Genomic DNA, 16,488 nt, shown 5'->3' with positions numbered 1-16,488 from the left:
ATTACATTATTTTATACATTAGTAGGTCAGAGTTAAGGCATCAATCGTTGTTTTTGCAATATCTGAATGTTCACATCAATTGACTATTGTTCATGATAAACTTTGGTTCAAACCGTTTGTCTCAGTGTCGGTGTCTAGAAGAAATCTCAATTTGGTGAAAAAAAGGACGGGTATTTTGAGGTTTTATAAATTTTGGCTACTTTGATAATGCAATCCTTGAGAAAATGAAATATCATTACTTACATAAATTAGTAACATATTTGGTATATGAAATTATTTTATGATGTACATGTCAGTTTCGCGGGTTTTATTTAACCTTGACCTTATTTTCACGGTCCATTGCTGAAGTGAGTTTAGGTCTGTTTTCTCTAAAACTATAAGCAATAGGTCAACTATATGTTTTCTATTGAAGGAGTGTAAGCTGTATATGTCTGCTTGGCATGGTTAATCTGACCTAGAACTCATGTTCAAGGTTCATTGGTCAATGTTAAGTTTTTGGTTAAGTCTGTTTCTTAGAAACTATATATTGGCAATAGGTCAACTATGTTTAGTGTATTGAATGATTGTAAGGTGTACATGTTTTTTTCATTTGATTAATATGACCTTGACCTCATTTTCTTGGATCATATTAAGTTTATATAATATTTGTAGTAAAGCTTTCTATTTAGAACTATTAACATATGGCTAGTACAGAAGGCGAATCATTTCAGCATGTGCACTCTCAAGTTGTTTTTGTTACTAAACATTAGATTTTTCTCTCTTGTTTTAGGAAATGTATGCACCAGTCCAACAGAATTTTTTACCACATCACAGAGCAAATATCTTTCCTTGCCAATGACCCCCCCCCCCCCCCCTCAACCGTTGCAAGTCATTCTTAAAATCAAAATTTGAAACTCGTCCATCGGTATAAGACTCAATGGATACAACAATTGTAAGCAACTATGACACCAAATTAAAAGAAGCAACAGCTGACTGGGATGTTCAACCTCTTGTAATACAATGTCAAAACATTATTATATCTAATATTACAATTTCTACAGCTATTAGTATGATTTCATTTGTAAAACAGTTTCCCTTTGACAAAATGTCCAATGCAGTGGTAGAATGCATATCAGAGAACTTCAAAGTTGTAGTTGAAAATGGACTGTTAAATAAATTACCACATGAAGACTTTAAATTTTTGTTGAATAATGAAAAATTGGCTGTTTTCAGTCACGGAATACCTGTTGAAAATTATGAATCCTGTATACTTAAATCATTAGGTAATTATCTATCTGCTAATAATGCGGATAACGAAGAACTTTTTTTGGACTTGTTAAGCATCATCCGTCTTTCCGATATACCTTTAGACATGTTAGAAAATGTGATAAAAGAATGTACAGCATTACATGCATTTAAGGCATATATATGCCAAAAACAACGAACAAAAACACTTACAAGTAGAAAATATTCTCAATCTGAACAACATTTAATTTGTTTTCAAGAGTATGCTTCCATTCCAGAGAGTTACTTGGAAAGATATAAACTTGACGTTGTCAGTCCTTTTAATGATTCTGAATTGATTGTGATAAATGACAAACCTATAACAATTGGAATATGGATAGTAACCTGGGAAGGTCATGTTGTTGTAGGTGGATTATACATTCATTATCAAAGTGGAACACATCTAGTTCATGGCATGAAACCAGCAACACATAATATCGTAATCGAACAGGAATTCACTCTTCAAAAAGATGAAGTTGTTTCTAAGATCAAAATAAGGCATGGTATGTTTATTAACAATATAACCTTTGTTACAAATATGAACCGGACATTTGGTCCTTATGGAGGAAGTGGAGGACACAGAAGCAATTGGGATATACCACCAAGCAAACATGGCTATTTCCATTCGTTTAAGGGCAAGGTAGTTAAACATAGATATGATAATTCCATAGCTTTCTTACAGTTCAACTGGATTACTTTTGGGGAAGATGGTTACATGGAAATTTTGCCTACAGGAAGTGTATTCAGGTCAACAACTAGTGGGTTAGAAGAATTTGATAGAATGTTGAATATAAATTAATAAACATCTGCATTGTGAGTGAAAACTTTCTAGCATTCAAATTGTAGCTATGCACTTCTAACACAATGTAATATCAAAAATAAAATGCTTCGCTGATTTGACCGCAAAGGTTGAACCCTGAACACTTGGGCCAAATTTGGACACAATATTCAAGCTTGATACTGTCTCAATTTGGATTGTTATCAAATTTTTGACAAAATGTAGGTTTCTGACACAAACCCAATAATAAGATCTTACAAATCTATTGCGCAATAATGTGCAATTACAGATTTCTTCTTGAAACTTGAAACAAATTTGGAAAAAAAGCTATTTGAACCCCCTCATGGAGCAATTACCCCCACACTCTATCCCTGCCTTTCCTTTGTAGTATGGAACAATGTAGTACAGTTTCAGAGAGATCAATACACTTAAAACACTTATAATCTGGAAACTAGATTCATGTATATGCTCGTTTTGGCTCCTAGTTCCTGCGTGAAGGAGCAATTATCTCCCAACTCAATCCCAGCATTCCTTTTGTGACATGGAACCTTGCGGTACATTGTCAGATAGATTCATACTCTTACAAACAAGTTATTGTCCAGAAACTACAAAAATGCTTGTTTTTGGCCCCTTTTTGGCCTTTTATTCCTAAACTACTGGCACCATTACACTGAAAATGAATCCAAACCTTCTACTTGTGGTATTAAACATTGTGGAACAATTATAGAGCAATTGAAATACTCATACACAAGTTATTATCCTAAAAGTAGAAAAAAAGCTTGTTTTGGGCCCTTAATTCCTAAACAGTTGGGACCGTCATCCCCAAAAACAATCCCAACATTCCTTTTGTGGTAGTGAACCTACTTATTAAATTTCAAAGAGATCCATTCACATATCCAATGACGCAGACAACGACAATATAATACAATTATACGATACAAATTTTGGGGTCGTATAAAAAATGGCAAAGTTTAACTACATGTATCTCCAAAAAAAGCAAATATAAATCAAAATCAAAACCATGACCACATGCACACCTGCAATATATGTACAACAAGAATGTGCCCAAAGTACACAGATGCCCCACTCGCACTATCCTTTTCCATGTTCCATGGACCGTGAAATTGGGTAATAATCCAATTTGGCATTAAAAAAAGAAAGATTATACTATAGAAAACATATGTACTAAGTTTCAAGTTGATTGGACTTCAATTTTATCAAAAACTACCTTGACCAAAAACTTTAACCTGAAACTCTGACTTTCATTTTCTATGTTTAGTGGACCGTGAAATTGGGGTCAAAAGTCTAATTTGGCATTAAAATTAGAAAGATCATATCATAAGCAACAAGTGTACTAAGTTTCAGGTTGATTGGACTTCAGCTTCATGAAAAACTACCTTGACCAAAAAATTTAACCTGAACGGACGCACAGACGGACGAACAGACGCAGAAACGAACAAATGGAGCCACAGACCTGAAAACATAATGCCCCTCTACTATCGTAGGTGGGGCATAAAAAGTCAGCAATGTGAAAACTTCGTAGTATTCAAACTGCAGAAAGAGTTATCTGCCACTGGACAAGTCATATAACCATGATAGGACAGAAGGGCGAAACGATGGATAGGGACGGATAGGAGTATATAAAAAAAACAACATAACTTTCAGTTGCAGGGGCATAAAAAGAAAATATTAGTTTCATTTCCATAATTTCTTATCGATTATAATAATGTCCATAAATAAACAGATATACACAACACACAAACAATAATGATATTCTTAACAAAACAAATTTTCATGAGAACATGGTTAAATAATCAGGTATTGCTGGTGAGTTGACAGAATGGACAAACTACTATCAGCTGACATTTAGGTTATGGTATATCCATTTTGGATTTCATGCTCGATACAATACTGAAAATATGTTCTCCACTTTACATGTAGAATAAATTAAGTTTGACAAGAAAATGATTTCAAGAAAAGGAAGTTACAAATATTGATAAGATATCTGATATACAACAGCAAAAAATCTTGCATTCTTAAAATATGGATGACATCAAGGTAAAGAATTATCCCTTATTTTATACTCTACATAATAAAACTAGAATTTTTTCCCATAATGTTCTGTAAGACATGAACATTTTTCTGTCAATGTTAAAACAAGATATAGGTATATCTAATGTTGTATAGAGAAAAACAACAGAATCACAGTAGGGAGTTATGCCTCTTTAACAAATTACACTGTCCTTGGCACATACAAGGCCATATGGTTTACTTAAGTGTGGTGTTCAGCTCACAGTTTATATCTTTCTTTGGAATCATACATCTGGATATTTATTTCTGATTGCAGCCAGCTTAAAAGGAAATAATTGTATTCATTACAATAATCTTTACTAAACATGCTAAATAACTTCAAAAACTGGAATTAAAACTAGAGGCTCTAAAGAGCCTATATAGCTCACCTTGGTCTATGCCCATATTAAACAAAGGACACAGATGGATTCATGACAAAATTGTGTTTTGGTGATGCTGATGTGTTTGTAGATCTTACTTTTACTGAACATTTTTACAATTTTCTCTATCTATATAGACTTGGCCCTTTAGATACAGTGGAAAATATTTTGTAAAAATTTACAAACATTTACCAAATTAATGAAAATTGACTATAAAGGGCAATAACTCTGACCATTGTGGTGATCACTTATTTGATTGACAAATTAACCTCTGTCAGATTTGCTCTAAATAATTTGGTTTCAGAGTTATAAGTCAAAATCTACATTTTACCCCTATGTTCTATTTTTAGCCATGGTGGTCATCTTGGTTGGTTGGCCGGGTCACTGCACACATAAGTTTAGTTAAATTTGGCCCAGTAGTTTCAGAGGAGAAGATTTTTGTAAAAGTTAACGACTACAGACTTTGACTGAAGACCGATGCCAAGTGATGAGAAAAGCTTACTTGGCCCTTTGGCCAGGTGAGCTAAAAAAGAGTTTCCAATAATCATATTTAACCATCATATTTTTTTATATTTTAAATAGATAAAATACACTTTAAAAAGAACATCATATTAACAGATATTGCATAAGTATGGTAACAGTGATAACAAAAATTGAAATCAAGAAAAGGGATTAACATATTAAGTAATTTAATAAGATAGAAAATGAGTAGAACATTGTTTTATTCTATTAAATCACTTTACATGCTTAAAGTACATTATGACTATCACCTTCCTTTTTTAATACATTTATTTCTAGAAAAGACTTTAAGCTTAAAGGGATCTGCATTTTCTGTGTTTCATAATATGTTTTTGGATAATGTCAAATGGATTTCCCAAGTTTGAATACTATGGGTACAATTTTCATGATTAAGAAATATTGCTATCGGAGATATTTAATTTCACAATTTTGCTAAAATCATATTTAATCTGCATACTATTTTATCATATTAGGTGTGTTTACCTCTTTTTCAACATGTTTTTTCTTTGTAAGCATAACTTGAGCTTTATGCATATCTCCTGCTTTTGCAAAAAATCTGGCCTCCTCTTCATACTGTGGTATTTCTGCTTCTATTGATTTCACATAATCTGTAAATTAAAATAAAGGAATCTTTTTTAATAATTATATTGGTTTCTCATGTCATTGTGATAAGTAGAGTCATCTGCAAGGCCATAACACATGTCCCTTTAAATTAAGAGAGGCACAATGCCTAGCAGAGCGAGGCCAAAAATTTTTGAGCCTTTTTTTTTAGAGGGGTTCAGGTGCCTGAAACTGGAGAAGCTTATTTCAGCATTACTATTTATAATAAAAAGAAAAAAATGAATAACAGAAATACGTTTTTTATTAGCTAGCCTAGTACATGTAGTAAGTAACAAAACAAGTTTCAATATTAAAGTTAGTCTCTGTTGTTCAACCAAAACTTTCCGATTCTCCTGTGACCTGTACAATCGAACAGCTTCAACATACGTTTATATATATATCTATGTCCAACAGCAAGTTAAAAGCTTGCAAAAGACGAGAACATGTTATAAGCATCAATTAATATATATTTATTATACATAATCATAAACGGTTAAACTATAAGAATAAGTACAGAGAAGACTAGACCAACATTGTTACTTAACCAGATTTTTGACGTTCTAATGTCACAAGTAATCACAAGTTATCTGTAAACATTCCCCTGTAAGACATGTCAACCTACCTGGACACATTATTCTACCAATTTTTAAGTCATTGGTTTGACCGATCGTGGTTTGAACCCACAATCTACCGCACTAGAATCAATGGAACACGCTGGCATACAACCAGACAATGCTGATCATAATAAAAAAAAAGAAACACGAATTTTTTTTTTCTAACAATACCAAACTAGAGGCTCTAAAGAGCCGGTGTCGCTCACCTTGGTCTATGTGAATATTAAACAAAGGACGCAGATGGATTCATGACAAAATTGTGTTTTGGTGATGGTGATGTGTTTGTACACCTTACTCTACTGAACATTTTTGCTGCCTACAATTATCTTTATCTGATGAACTTGGCCCAGTAGTTTCAGAGAAGATTTTTGTAAAATACTACTAAGATTTAAGAAAAATGGTTAAAAAATTACTATAAAGGGCAATAACTCCTAAAGGGGTCAACTGACCATTTCAGTCATGTTGACTTATTTGTAGCTCTTACTTTGCTGACCTTTATTGCTTTTTACAGTTTATCTCTATCTAAAATGATATTCAAGATAATAACCAAAAACAGCAAAATTTCCTTAAAATTACCAATTTAGGGTCAGCAACCCAACAACAGATTGTCTGATTCATCTGAAAATTTCAGGGCACAAAAATCTTGACCTGATAAACAATTTTACTTGATGTCAGATTTGCTTTAAATGCTTTGGTTTTTGAGTTATAAGCCAAAAACTGAATTTTACCTCTATGTTCTGTTTTTAGCTGTGGCAGCCATCTTGGTTAGTTAGCCAGGTCACGCCACACATTTTTTAAACAAGATACACCAATGATGATTGTGGCCAAGTTTGGTTTAATTTGGCTCAGTAGTTTCAGAGGAGAAGATTTTTGTAAAAGATTACTAAGATTTACGAAAAATGGTTAAAAATTGACTATAAAGGGCAATAACTCCTAAAGGGGTCAACTGACCATTTCAGTCATGTTAACTTATTTGTAAATCTTACTTTGCTGAACATTATTGCTGTTTACAGATTATCTCTATCTATAATAATATTCAAGATAATAACTAAAAACAGCAAAATTTCCAATTCAGGGGCAGCAACCCAACAACAGGTTATCCGATTCATCTGAAAATTTCAGGGCAGATAGAGTGTGAACTGATAATCAATATTACTTCCTGGCAGATTTGCTCTAAATGCTTTGGTTTTTGAGTAATAAGCCAAAAATTGCTATTTACCCCTATGTTCTATTTTTAGCTGTGGGGGCCATCTTGGTTGGTTGGCCGGGTCACGCCACACATTTTTTAAACTAAATACCCCAATGATGATTGTGGCCAAGTTTGGTTTAATTTGGCTCAGTAGTTTCAGAGGAGAAGATTTTTGTAAAAGTTACTCAGATTTACGAAAAATGGTTAAAAATTGACTATAAAGGGCTGTTACTCCTAAAGTGGTCAACTGACCATTTCAGTCATGTTGACTTATTTGTAGATTTTACTTTGCTGAACATTATTGCTGTTTACAGTTTATCTCTATCTATAATGATATTCAAGATAATAACCAAAAACAGCAAAATTTCCTTAAAATGACCAATTCAGGGGCAGCAACCCAACAACGGGTTGTCTGATTCATCTGAAAATTTCAGTGCACATAGATCTTGACCTGATAAACAATTTTACCCCATGTCAGATTTGCTCTTAATGCTTTGTTTTTTGAGTTATAAGCCAAAAATTGCTTTTTACCCCTATGTTCTATTTTTAGCTGTGGTGGCCATCTTGGTTGGTTGGCCGGGTCACGCCACACATTTTTAAAACTAGATACCCCAATGATGATTGTGGCCAAGTTTGGTTTAATTTGGCCCAGTAGTTTCAGAGGAGAAGATTTTTGTAAAAGTTAACGACGACGGACGACGCCAGAGGCCGGACGCCAGATGCAAAGTGATGAGAAAAGCTCACTTGGCCCTTCGGGCCAGGTGAGCTAAAAAATATATTTCATACTTTTATTAAAGATAAATAAAAATCATGAATTGCCTTATACATTTAAGACTTCCTTAGAAAAGGCGCTTTATGATTTTGTTTTAATCAATTATAAATAATAATTATTATATTTTTGGTCAATGAATTATTTTATCGATTAGCATTTGTTGTTCAGTGAGTAAATAGTGTAACCATTGTACTATAGCATCGTTATCGATTCAAAAATAAACCAAGGAAAGTAATAAGCCAGCAAACTTATAGGGGGGTGTTTATACTCATGAGTTACCTTTTTCATCTTATTTTTCTCTTTAAAGAACTCAACCAGATTTGTAACGACATTAAGATTTGTTTCAATTTTTTTATTTTGATTTGTTTTCGGAACACTTATTTTTTTACCGTCACCGCTATGGTAAATAAAGACAACAGTAGTATACCGCTGTTCAAAACTCATAAATCCATGGACAAAAAACAAAATCAGGGTAACAAAATAAATCGGAGGGAAACACATTAAATATAAAAGGAGAACAACGACACAACACTAAAATGTAACACACACAAAAACAGACCAAGCATCAGACAAAATCCAAGAGAATAACAAATATAACATTAAAACTAAATACATGAATTTGGGATAGACAAGATCCGTGACATGTCTTATCGCAATGTGAATTTACACTAAAAAATAAGAGAAAACAAACAACGCAACATTAAAATGTAACACACACAGAAACAAACAATAATATAACAATTGCCTTATTCCTGACTTGGTACAGGACATTTTTTTAAGGAAAAAATGGTGAGTTGAACCTGGTTTTGTGGCATGCCAAACCTCCCTCTTTTATGGCCATGTGAAATATAACATCAAAATGACAACACAACACCACAGGACTACAATATAAATAAGTTGGAGAACACAATTGACAAAGAAACACACAAACAACAGCCAACAAAAAGCAACAAGTTCAAAATTTTTAATACGCCAGAAGTGCATTTTGTCCACACAAGACCTACTAGTGTCGCCCAGATACAAAAGTTTGAAAGCCGGAAAAAGTACAAAGTTGAACAGCATCGGGGACCAAAAGATAAAAAAAGTTGTGCCAAAAACTGTCAGGGTTTTTCTGTTAGTTACCAGAACATCCCTATTATTTAGAATAATTTATACCTTTGAGGTAAATTTTATAAAATGACTTCAAAAGATGTACATGATAAAACTGAAATATTAACTAATTACAGGAAAAGCTGCAATCTCTGCTACAGAGTGACCACACTGTATGTAGTGTGCCCGTAGATAATTTGATACTCGAAACTCACATATTGATGATGTAAAAGAGATAATTTGAAAAAAAATTTGTAAGGGTTCCCCGGAACCCAGTGTCTCGCCTACTTTTGCTGTAAATCGCAGGCTCAACAAAAATGAGGAAAAAAATCAATAAAAGTATTCCTCTTGATACTATCTGATGATTGTAAGAAGCTTCTGTCCAAGTTTGGTAAAAATCTAGGATAGTAAATGAATCTAATAAATGTTTTGAAAACTTTAACTACAGACTGTATGTAATGTTAACTGGAAGAAAATCTAAGTCCATTTAAAAGTAAAATACAGAAAAAATGGAGTTATCTTTTTACAAAATTTACTTCTGGATACTATCTTTTGATCATAAATAAGCTTCTGTCCAAGTTTGGTACAAACCAAGGATAGTTTAAGAAAGGTATTAAAATTTTAAACACTTTAACCACAGAGTGAATGTTATGATTCCCCGCAGAAAAACTAAGTCCATTTAAAAGTATAATACCGAAAAAATGGATTTATTTTTTTACAAAATTTATTTCTGGACACTATCTTATCATCATAAACAAACTTCTGTCCAAGTTTGGTACAAACCAAGGATAGTTTAAGAAAGTTATTAAAATTGTAAAAACTTTAACCACTGAGTGAATGTAATGTTTCCCCGCAGTAAAAACTAAGTCCATTTATAAGTAAAATACGGAAAAAATGGAATTTAATTTTTACAAATTTACTTCTGGATACTATCTTTTGATCATAAACTAGCTTCTGTCAAAGTTTGGTACAAACCAAGGATATTTTAAGAAAGTTATCAAAATTGTAAAAACATTAACCACAGGGTGAATGTAATGTTTCCCGCAGTAAAAACTAAGTCCATTTATAAGTAAAATACGGAAAAAATGGAATTTAATTTTTACAAAATTTACTTCTGGATACTATCTTATGATCATAAACAAGCTGCTGTCCAAGTTTGGTAGAAATGCAGTATAGTTTAAGAAAGTTATTGAAATTTTAAAAACTTTAACCACAGAGTGAATATTTGTTGACGCCGCCGACGACACCAACAACGACGGAAAGTAGGATCGCTTAGTCTCGCTTTTTTGACTAAAGTCGAAGGCTCGACAAAAATGACACTTCTAAAGTTTGGTGTCGTTTCAAAAGTGAGGCATTTCAAAGCCTCCATTACGCTGCAACCCTGATCTGGATATATATACATGTGTTATTTGCCCAGAAGTAATACAAATTATGCCTTAATTCCTTTTGTATTTTAACAACTATTTTGTTTTCTGCTTTTCTACAGTGTTACTATTTATGTCAAATGGTGTTGTTCTGAGCATTTAATTTATAAAAAAAAAATGCTATTTTTAATATGCTTTTAAATACATTGTATTAATATGCAATCAATAAACATGTCATGATTTTATTCTATGCTTTAGTAGAACATGTGCTTATTTGTTCAACATGCTTAGATTTATAATTATAATGGGGCATGTACATTCAAACATTTGTGACATGATTTCTTCTAAATAAATTTGATAACTCTAAAAATATGTCTATCAGGAATTATCTCACTCACAGAAAAAAATCATGGAAGACATATATCATATTCCAACTCCACTTTTTGTTATAATCATATTTGATGCATTACAAGATATGAGGGTGTGGATGGGGTTTAAAAAACACAGAATAATGGGCAGAATGAAGGGCATAAAAACAAAGAACAGAGAATAATGAGGGCTTAAATATAAAAAATAGAAAATGACAGGGAAAAAAGAAAAATGGCCTAAAAGTTCAAAAATACAGAAATGAAGAACCCATCTACACCCTCAGTTATACAGAATCTGACAGGAAAGTAGAAATCATTGTACACAGCATTACATAATGTGATATTCCATAAATTAAATTCAATTCCTTCATTTGCACTTCACACTATAATTGGATGATGTGTTTTTTGGGGATAATTTGTGGTGGCCCATTTTGTTTGTGGAGAAAGCTTGAGAGCCTGGAGAAAACCACCAAACAGACAATCCTAATCAATTAAGATTGGCAACAAGTGGACCTGCACGAGAGGGGTTCAAACTCACAACCTCATTGTTGACTGGCTAGTGATTACAGTAGTAGAACTACTTAGACCACTTGGCCAACAAGGCACCCTACTTTCCACACAATAATCTTACCATATGACTAATGTTCACTTAAATCTTACCTTTCAGTCCCTCTTTTCCACCAGTTTTTAGTTTGCCTTGTTGTTCCTCTGTTTTCTGTTGTAGCAATTGACTTTTATGGGTTAAGGTTTGATATTGTTCTTTTGTTAACTGACTTTTCAAACTTGTAATCTGTATAAAATATGAAATAAAACTTTTCAATATTGATATGTCAGCTAGTGAAAATCTTATGTTTCTTTTAAAGAATTAAGAAGATGTGGTATGAGACAACTCTCAGTCCAAGTCATAATTTGTAAAAAGAAAACTATTAAAGGTCAAAGTATGGCTTTCAAAAAGGGGACTTGGCTCACACCGAACACTAATCTATAAAGGGCGAATGAGTGCTGCAGTTTTGAGAAAAGCCTTGTTAACTTGGACCTATATTTGACAATATTGACAATATTTAGTATTACACTCAAATTAAATTTTTAGTTAATTACAATTAGATATTTTGGTTTAAGGATGCTTTTTATAGAATGCAACAATATCCTGCAAATAGAAAACTAATGTAGTAGTCATTTTTGTCTTCATTGATTAAAGTTTACCACATTAAATATTATCCAAGATATTTTCTTAGATATTATAATGCTATAAAACTAACCTGATTATCAAGCAGTTGTTTTTCATACTTTAATACTTCTAAACACATAGTTCCTGAACTTTTGCTACAACAGAAAGAAATATTGGTACAAGAGTGCATACACTAAAATGTCTCTCCTATATAACTGATCAATGAATTCATGTTAAAAGTCTGATAAACTTTAGTGGTGGATCCAGAAATTTTCTAAAGGGGAGGGGGTGCACTGACTGCCAAAAAGAGGCTCCACTCCAGTCATGCTTCAGTGATTCCCTAAAAAATCAACCATTTTTTTCAAATAATAGGCAGGGCTAGTGACTATTGCTCCCTCCCATAATTAGCCCCTGTACTAAACATTATCAATGGTTAATGAACCATGAAAATAAGGTCAAGGTATTATCTACCCTGCCAGACAGACATGATCAGGTCACAACTGTTCATTCACTAAATATAATTGTCTTATTGCTTACAACATCTGAGAAATAGAACAAACCACAAAAACTGAAGATTGTCCAATGAATTATGAAAATGAGATCAAATGCCAGACTGCATGTATACCTGACAATTATACACCTTATCACTATTTGCCTTATCGGCCGGCCGACCCTGCCGCTTGAACTTTTGACGCATACAACAGTCACTTTTCCATTGTGGCGTCAGATAATTTTTTTTTTTACGTCAAATTTTACGGGAACCTGTGTGATATCCAGTAATGGCGGACAAATAGCGATAAGGTGTATTCCATACACCAAATTTATAGTGGCCTTATTGCTTATATGTAGTACTTGAAAAACAGACCAAAACACAAAAAAAACTTTACCTTGTCTAATAAACTATGACATTGACATGATTGAGCTTATAGTATTAGAGAAATGGAAATGACCACATAATTTTAATCTTGATCTTTGATCAACGGAATCAGGTTTTGATTAGGTGAAACCTACCTAGTGAACAAGTGAAATTGCAAGGAACCCATATAGCAAATATAGTTATCCTATTACTCATGATAAATATGCACTTCACTTAACAAAAAAAATGAAATTCCACATCATGCAAGTTGTCACATACATTAAAATATGAAAACAAGTTGACATACTCAGCTTAAAAATTACTGCTACAAATGTATCTTATTTTATAACCAAATTTACCACAACTAAATGAGAGCAAATATACTCAGTAAATTCTGAATTGAGCCAGAGCAAGCAAGTTTAATCATTTAAATAAAGTTATTAGCTTAATACAACTGCACTATACAGTATAGATTTTTCTCATTATTGAAGGCTCCATAGGGATCTGTAGATTATATCCTTATTCTCTAGTTTTTGGTAGATAGATGGCTTATTGGAAATCATATACCAATATCAAAACTTGAAATTGTTGATAATGCTTCTTCACTGACTGATTATATTTCTAGGCAAAAGTCATATAACTGGAACAAACAAATTCATTTTTCCGTTTTTTTTTCTGTAAAAAATTACTCCAATAATGATTCGTACGAAAGTTTTTAAGAATCAGGAGATGTTGAGTACATGCAGATATTGTCAATTCATCTTGTCCATTTAACCTATTGTCCATCACATTGCATTCATTGTGTTTCTCTACTATAAACAGATTGGAAAGCCAAAGTCTAAAGTTATAAGTTTGTATATAAAATCACCCTTGACTATGATAATAAAGCCACATAAAAAGATAAATATAGGCCTTTCTTGTAAATCCATAACAACTATGTTGTAAAACCTAAAAAATATTTGTCTTCTAAATAACAAAATTTCTGTAAATATAGAAATGCAATATTCTATAGAACTCCTTTTTAAAAAGGCTAAAACAGTGACACTTTAGAGATCATATAAGAGAAAATTGAAAACCAGTAGGTAAATAAAACAAAATATCTATGAGTATTGTATATCTCATAATCCAACAAAATTGTTTGTAAATAGATGTATTTAAAAAGTGCAAATTTGATAATTGTTCAGACAGTTGGAATTGATGAGGTAAAGGTTCTTTGTGATATTGCTCCTATGCACTTTTATGACATTTTTGACTCCCCAAATGAACAAGATGTAATGTATTTGTGGCCTTTTTTGACTCACCAATATATGTGAGGCTAGTTTTTTTACTAACAAACATTCTAGAATGCAACTTCTATATATCCCAGTTAACCAACACTTAAACCAGGGGGACCACATCCTTGATAGTTTTAACTGCAGGAAAATTACAGAAAAAGTGAAAAACTGATCTTGGTACAAACAGAATGCCAGCATATAGTGCTTGGATAGGGAATCAAAAATGTAAGTGACCAGGATAATGTTCAAGAAAAGATTAAATGATGTCATGAAAAACACAAAACATATTTCATAACTCAACATTTAATATTAAATAGTATATCACAGATATAGTAACAAAATTATGTGGACGGAAATGTGTGTAAATTATAAATATTAAAATGAATATAACATCTAAAAATCAATATAAACACAAGATATGTACCTTTAAAAACAGATAAGAATATATTCAAGTAAATCAGAAATAAAATTTTGTGTTCTGATTGTAAATAATCTTGAACAAAACTAAACATTTCTTTTAAAATACTTTCATAAATATTAAAAATATAAATTTAAAAAATCTGATTACATTTTTTTCACTTATTAGTAGTAGCACAGTTTTGATTATTCAATATTTTAAATCACAAAAGCAAAATACTTTAATAATACTTATATAATAAATAAATAAAAAAATATAAATACCCATATACTTAAAATTATATGCACAGTTTTGATTATGGAATATTTGAATCACAAAAGCAAAATAAACATTTCTTTAAAAATACTTATATATAATCAATAAAATAAAATAAATAGGGAATGTGCCAATGGGACACAGATGATGCCCCCGCTGGCATATAATATTATAAAGGGACATATCTTTTAAAAGGTCTATAAAAGTGATGCTATCCAAATTTGTACTTGATCTGAGTATTGTGTTAATATTAAGCATTGTGTATAAGTCTCATAACATTTGGTTGAGGCAAACTGAAATTAGAGAACGGAAATGAAAAATTCACCATTTTTTTCCATTTACAACGGGGCATAACTCTTGAACAGCCACCAAATTTCACACTTGATTTGATTTGTGTTTTGTGGTGGTAAGCATTGTGTATAAGTTTCATAACATTTGGTTGTGGCAAATTAAAGTTAGAGAACAGAAACCAATTTTGGGATGGATGGACGTACAGAGAGACAAGGGTAAAACTTAATGCCTCCTCCTCTAAGGCAGGGGCGTAAAAATCTAAATTTGCATGTACTATATAGACTCTTGTCTATTGTTGAAGAATGTTGCATAACTCATGTCATTGTTCCAAACAATATGTCTTAAATAAATATTCAATACAGTACACCTACCAAAAGTCAATACAATTCCTTTCAACAAATTTTATCTATAAAATGATGTTATTTTCATTCATATATTCATCAAGATGAATTAAAAAAACATTTTAATATGTGGTTCCTTCTTATAACTTATAAACAGGTAGGAATTAAATACAGATTTATAAATGAAATGTAGTATTTGCAAAAAAGAAGCTCACTATGGTATTATTAATAAAGAAATTAAAATCAGTCTTAGATTTCTAAATTCAAGCAAAAGTATGGTTCTACTTTTTTAAATCTATCTTTTTATATGTACTGAAGATTTCATTACAGTAAAACATATTTAAAAACAAGAATGTGTCCCCAGTACACTAATGCCCCACTCGCAATATTATTTTCTATGTTCAGGGGTCCGTGACATTGGGGTAAAAACTCTTATTTGGCATTTAAATTAGAAAGATCATATCATAGGGAACATGTGTACTAAGTTTGAAGGCGATTGGACTTCCAACTTTATCAATAACTACCTTGACCAAAAACTTAAACCTGAAGCGAGACAGACGGACGGACGGTCGAATGGACGAACTGACCAGAAAACATAATGCCCCTCTACTATCGTATCGTAGGTCTCTAATCTCTCAAAGAAATCGACATGGTGTAAACTTGGACCGCGAAGAGAGCCCCAAAATAAACTGGTACGGAAAAAGAAATATGCACATTACCGCTTGCTCAAAATAAAAGTGGGGTAACAGCAGACTTTATTTAAACAAAACATTATTTGTGAACCTGTTACTTGTATAAAACAAGGCTGATTGCAGGACAAAACTGCATATCATATATGAACTGCATCGAATAGAAAGTTAGCGCAAATAAAATGAAATA

At 32.1% G+C, this 16,488-nt stretch overlaps 2 protein-coding genes across 4 annotated transcripts in view; both read right to left on the bottom strand.

Moving 5' to 3' along the window:
* LOC134688053 (nuclear pore glycoprotein p62-like) overlaps positions 1 to 4,618 on the bottom strand; it is a 59,166-nt gene extending 54,548 nt beyond the window's left edge. Inside the window, exon 1 of the mRNA XM_063548538.1 lies at positions 4,603 to 4,618. The gene's annotated coding sequence lies outside the window, so the exon portion shown is untranslated. The remainder of the gene's footprint in view (positions 1 to 4,602) is intronic.
* The window catches only part of LOC134688026 (coiled-coil and C2 domain-containing protein 1-like), a 39,124-nt gene continuing 26,370 nt past the window's right edge, over positions 3,735 to 16,488 (bottom strand). For all 3 annotated transcript variants that reach the window (XM_063548495.1, XM_063548501.1, XM_063548508.1), the window contains 4 exons: positions 12,266 to 12,329; positions 11,667 to 11,796; positions 5,494 to 5,618; positions 3,735 to 4,392 (listed from right to left, as the gene is read on the bottom strand). In XM_063548495.1, coding sequence (XP_063404565.1) covers positions 4,357 to 4,392; positions 5,494 to 5,618; positions 11,667 to 11,796; positions 12,266 to 12,329 — 355 coding nt within the window. In that variant the 3' untranslated portion in view covers positions 3,735 to 4,356. The remainder of the gene's footprint in view (positions 4,393 to 5,493; positions 5,619 to 11,666; positions 11,797 to 12,265; positions 12,330 to 16,488) is intronic.

This window comes from Mytilus trossulus, chromosome 1, assembly GCF_036588685.1.
Source record: "Mytilus trossulus isolate FHL-02 chromosome 1, PNRI_Mtr1.1.1.hap1, whole genome shotgun sequence".
Lineage (NCBI taxonomy): Eukaryota > Metazoa > Mollusca > Bivalvia > Mytilida > Mytilidae > Mytilus > Mytilus trossulus.
This window is presented reverse-complemented; position numbering and strand designations above follow the sequence as displayed.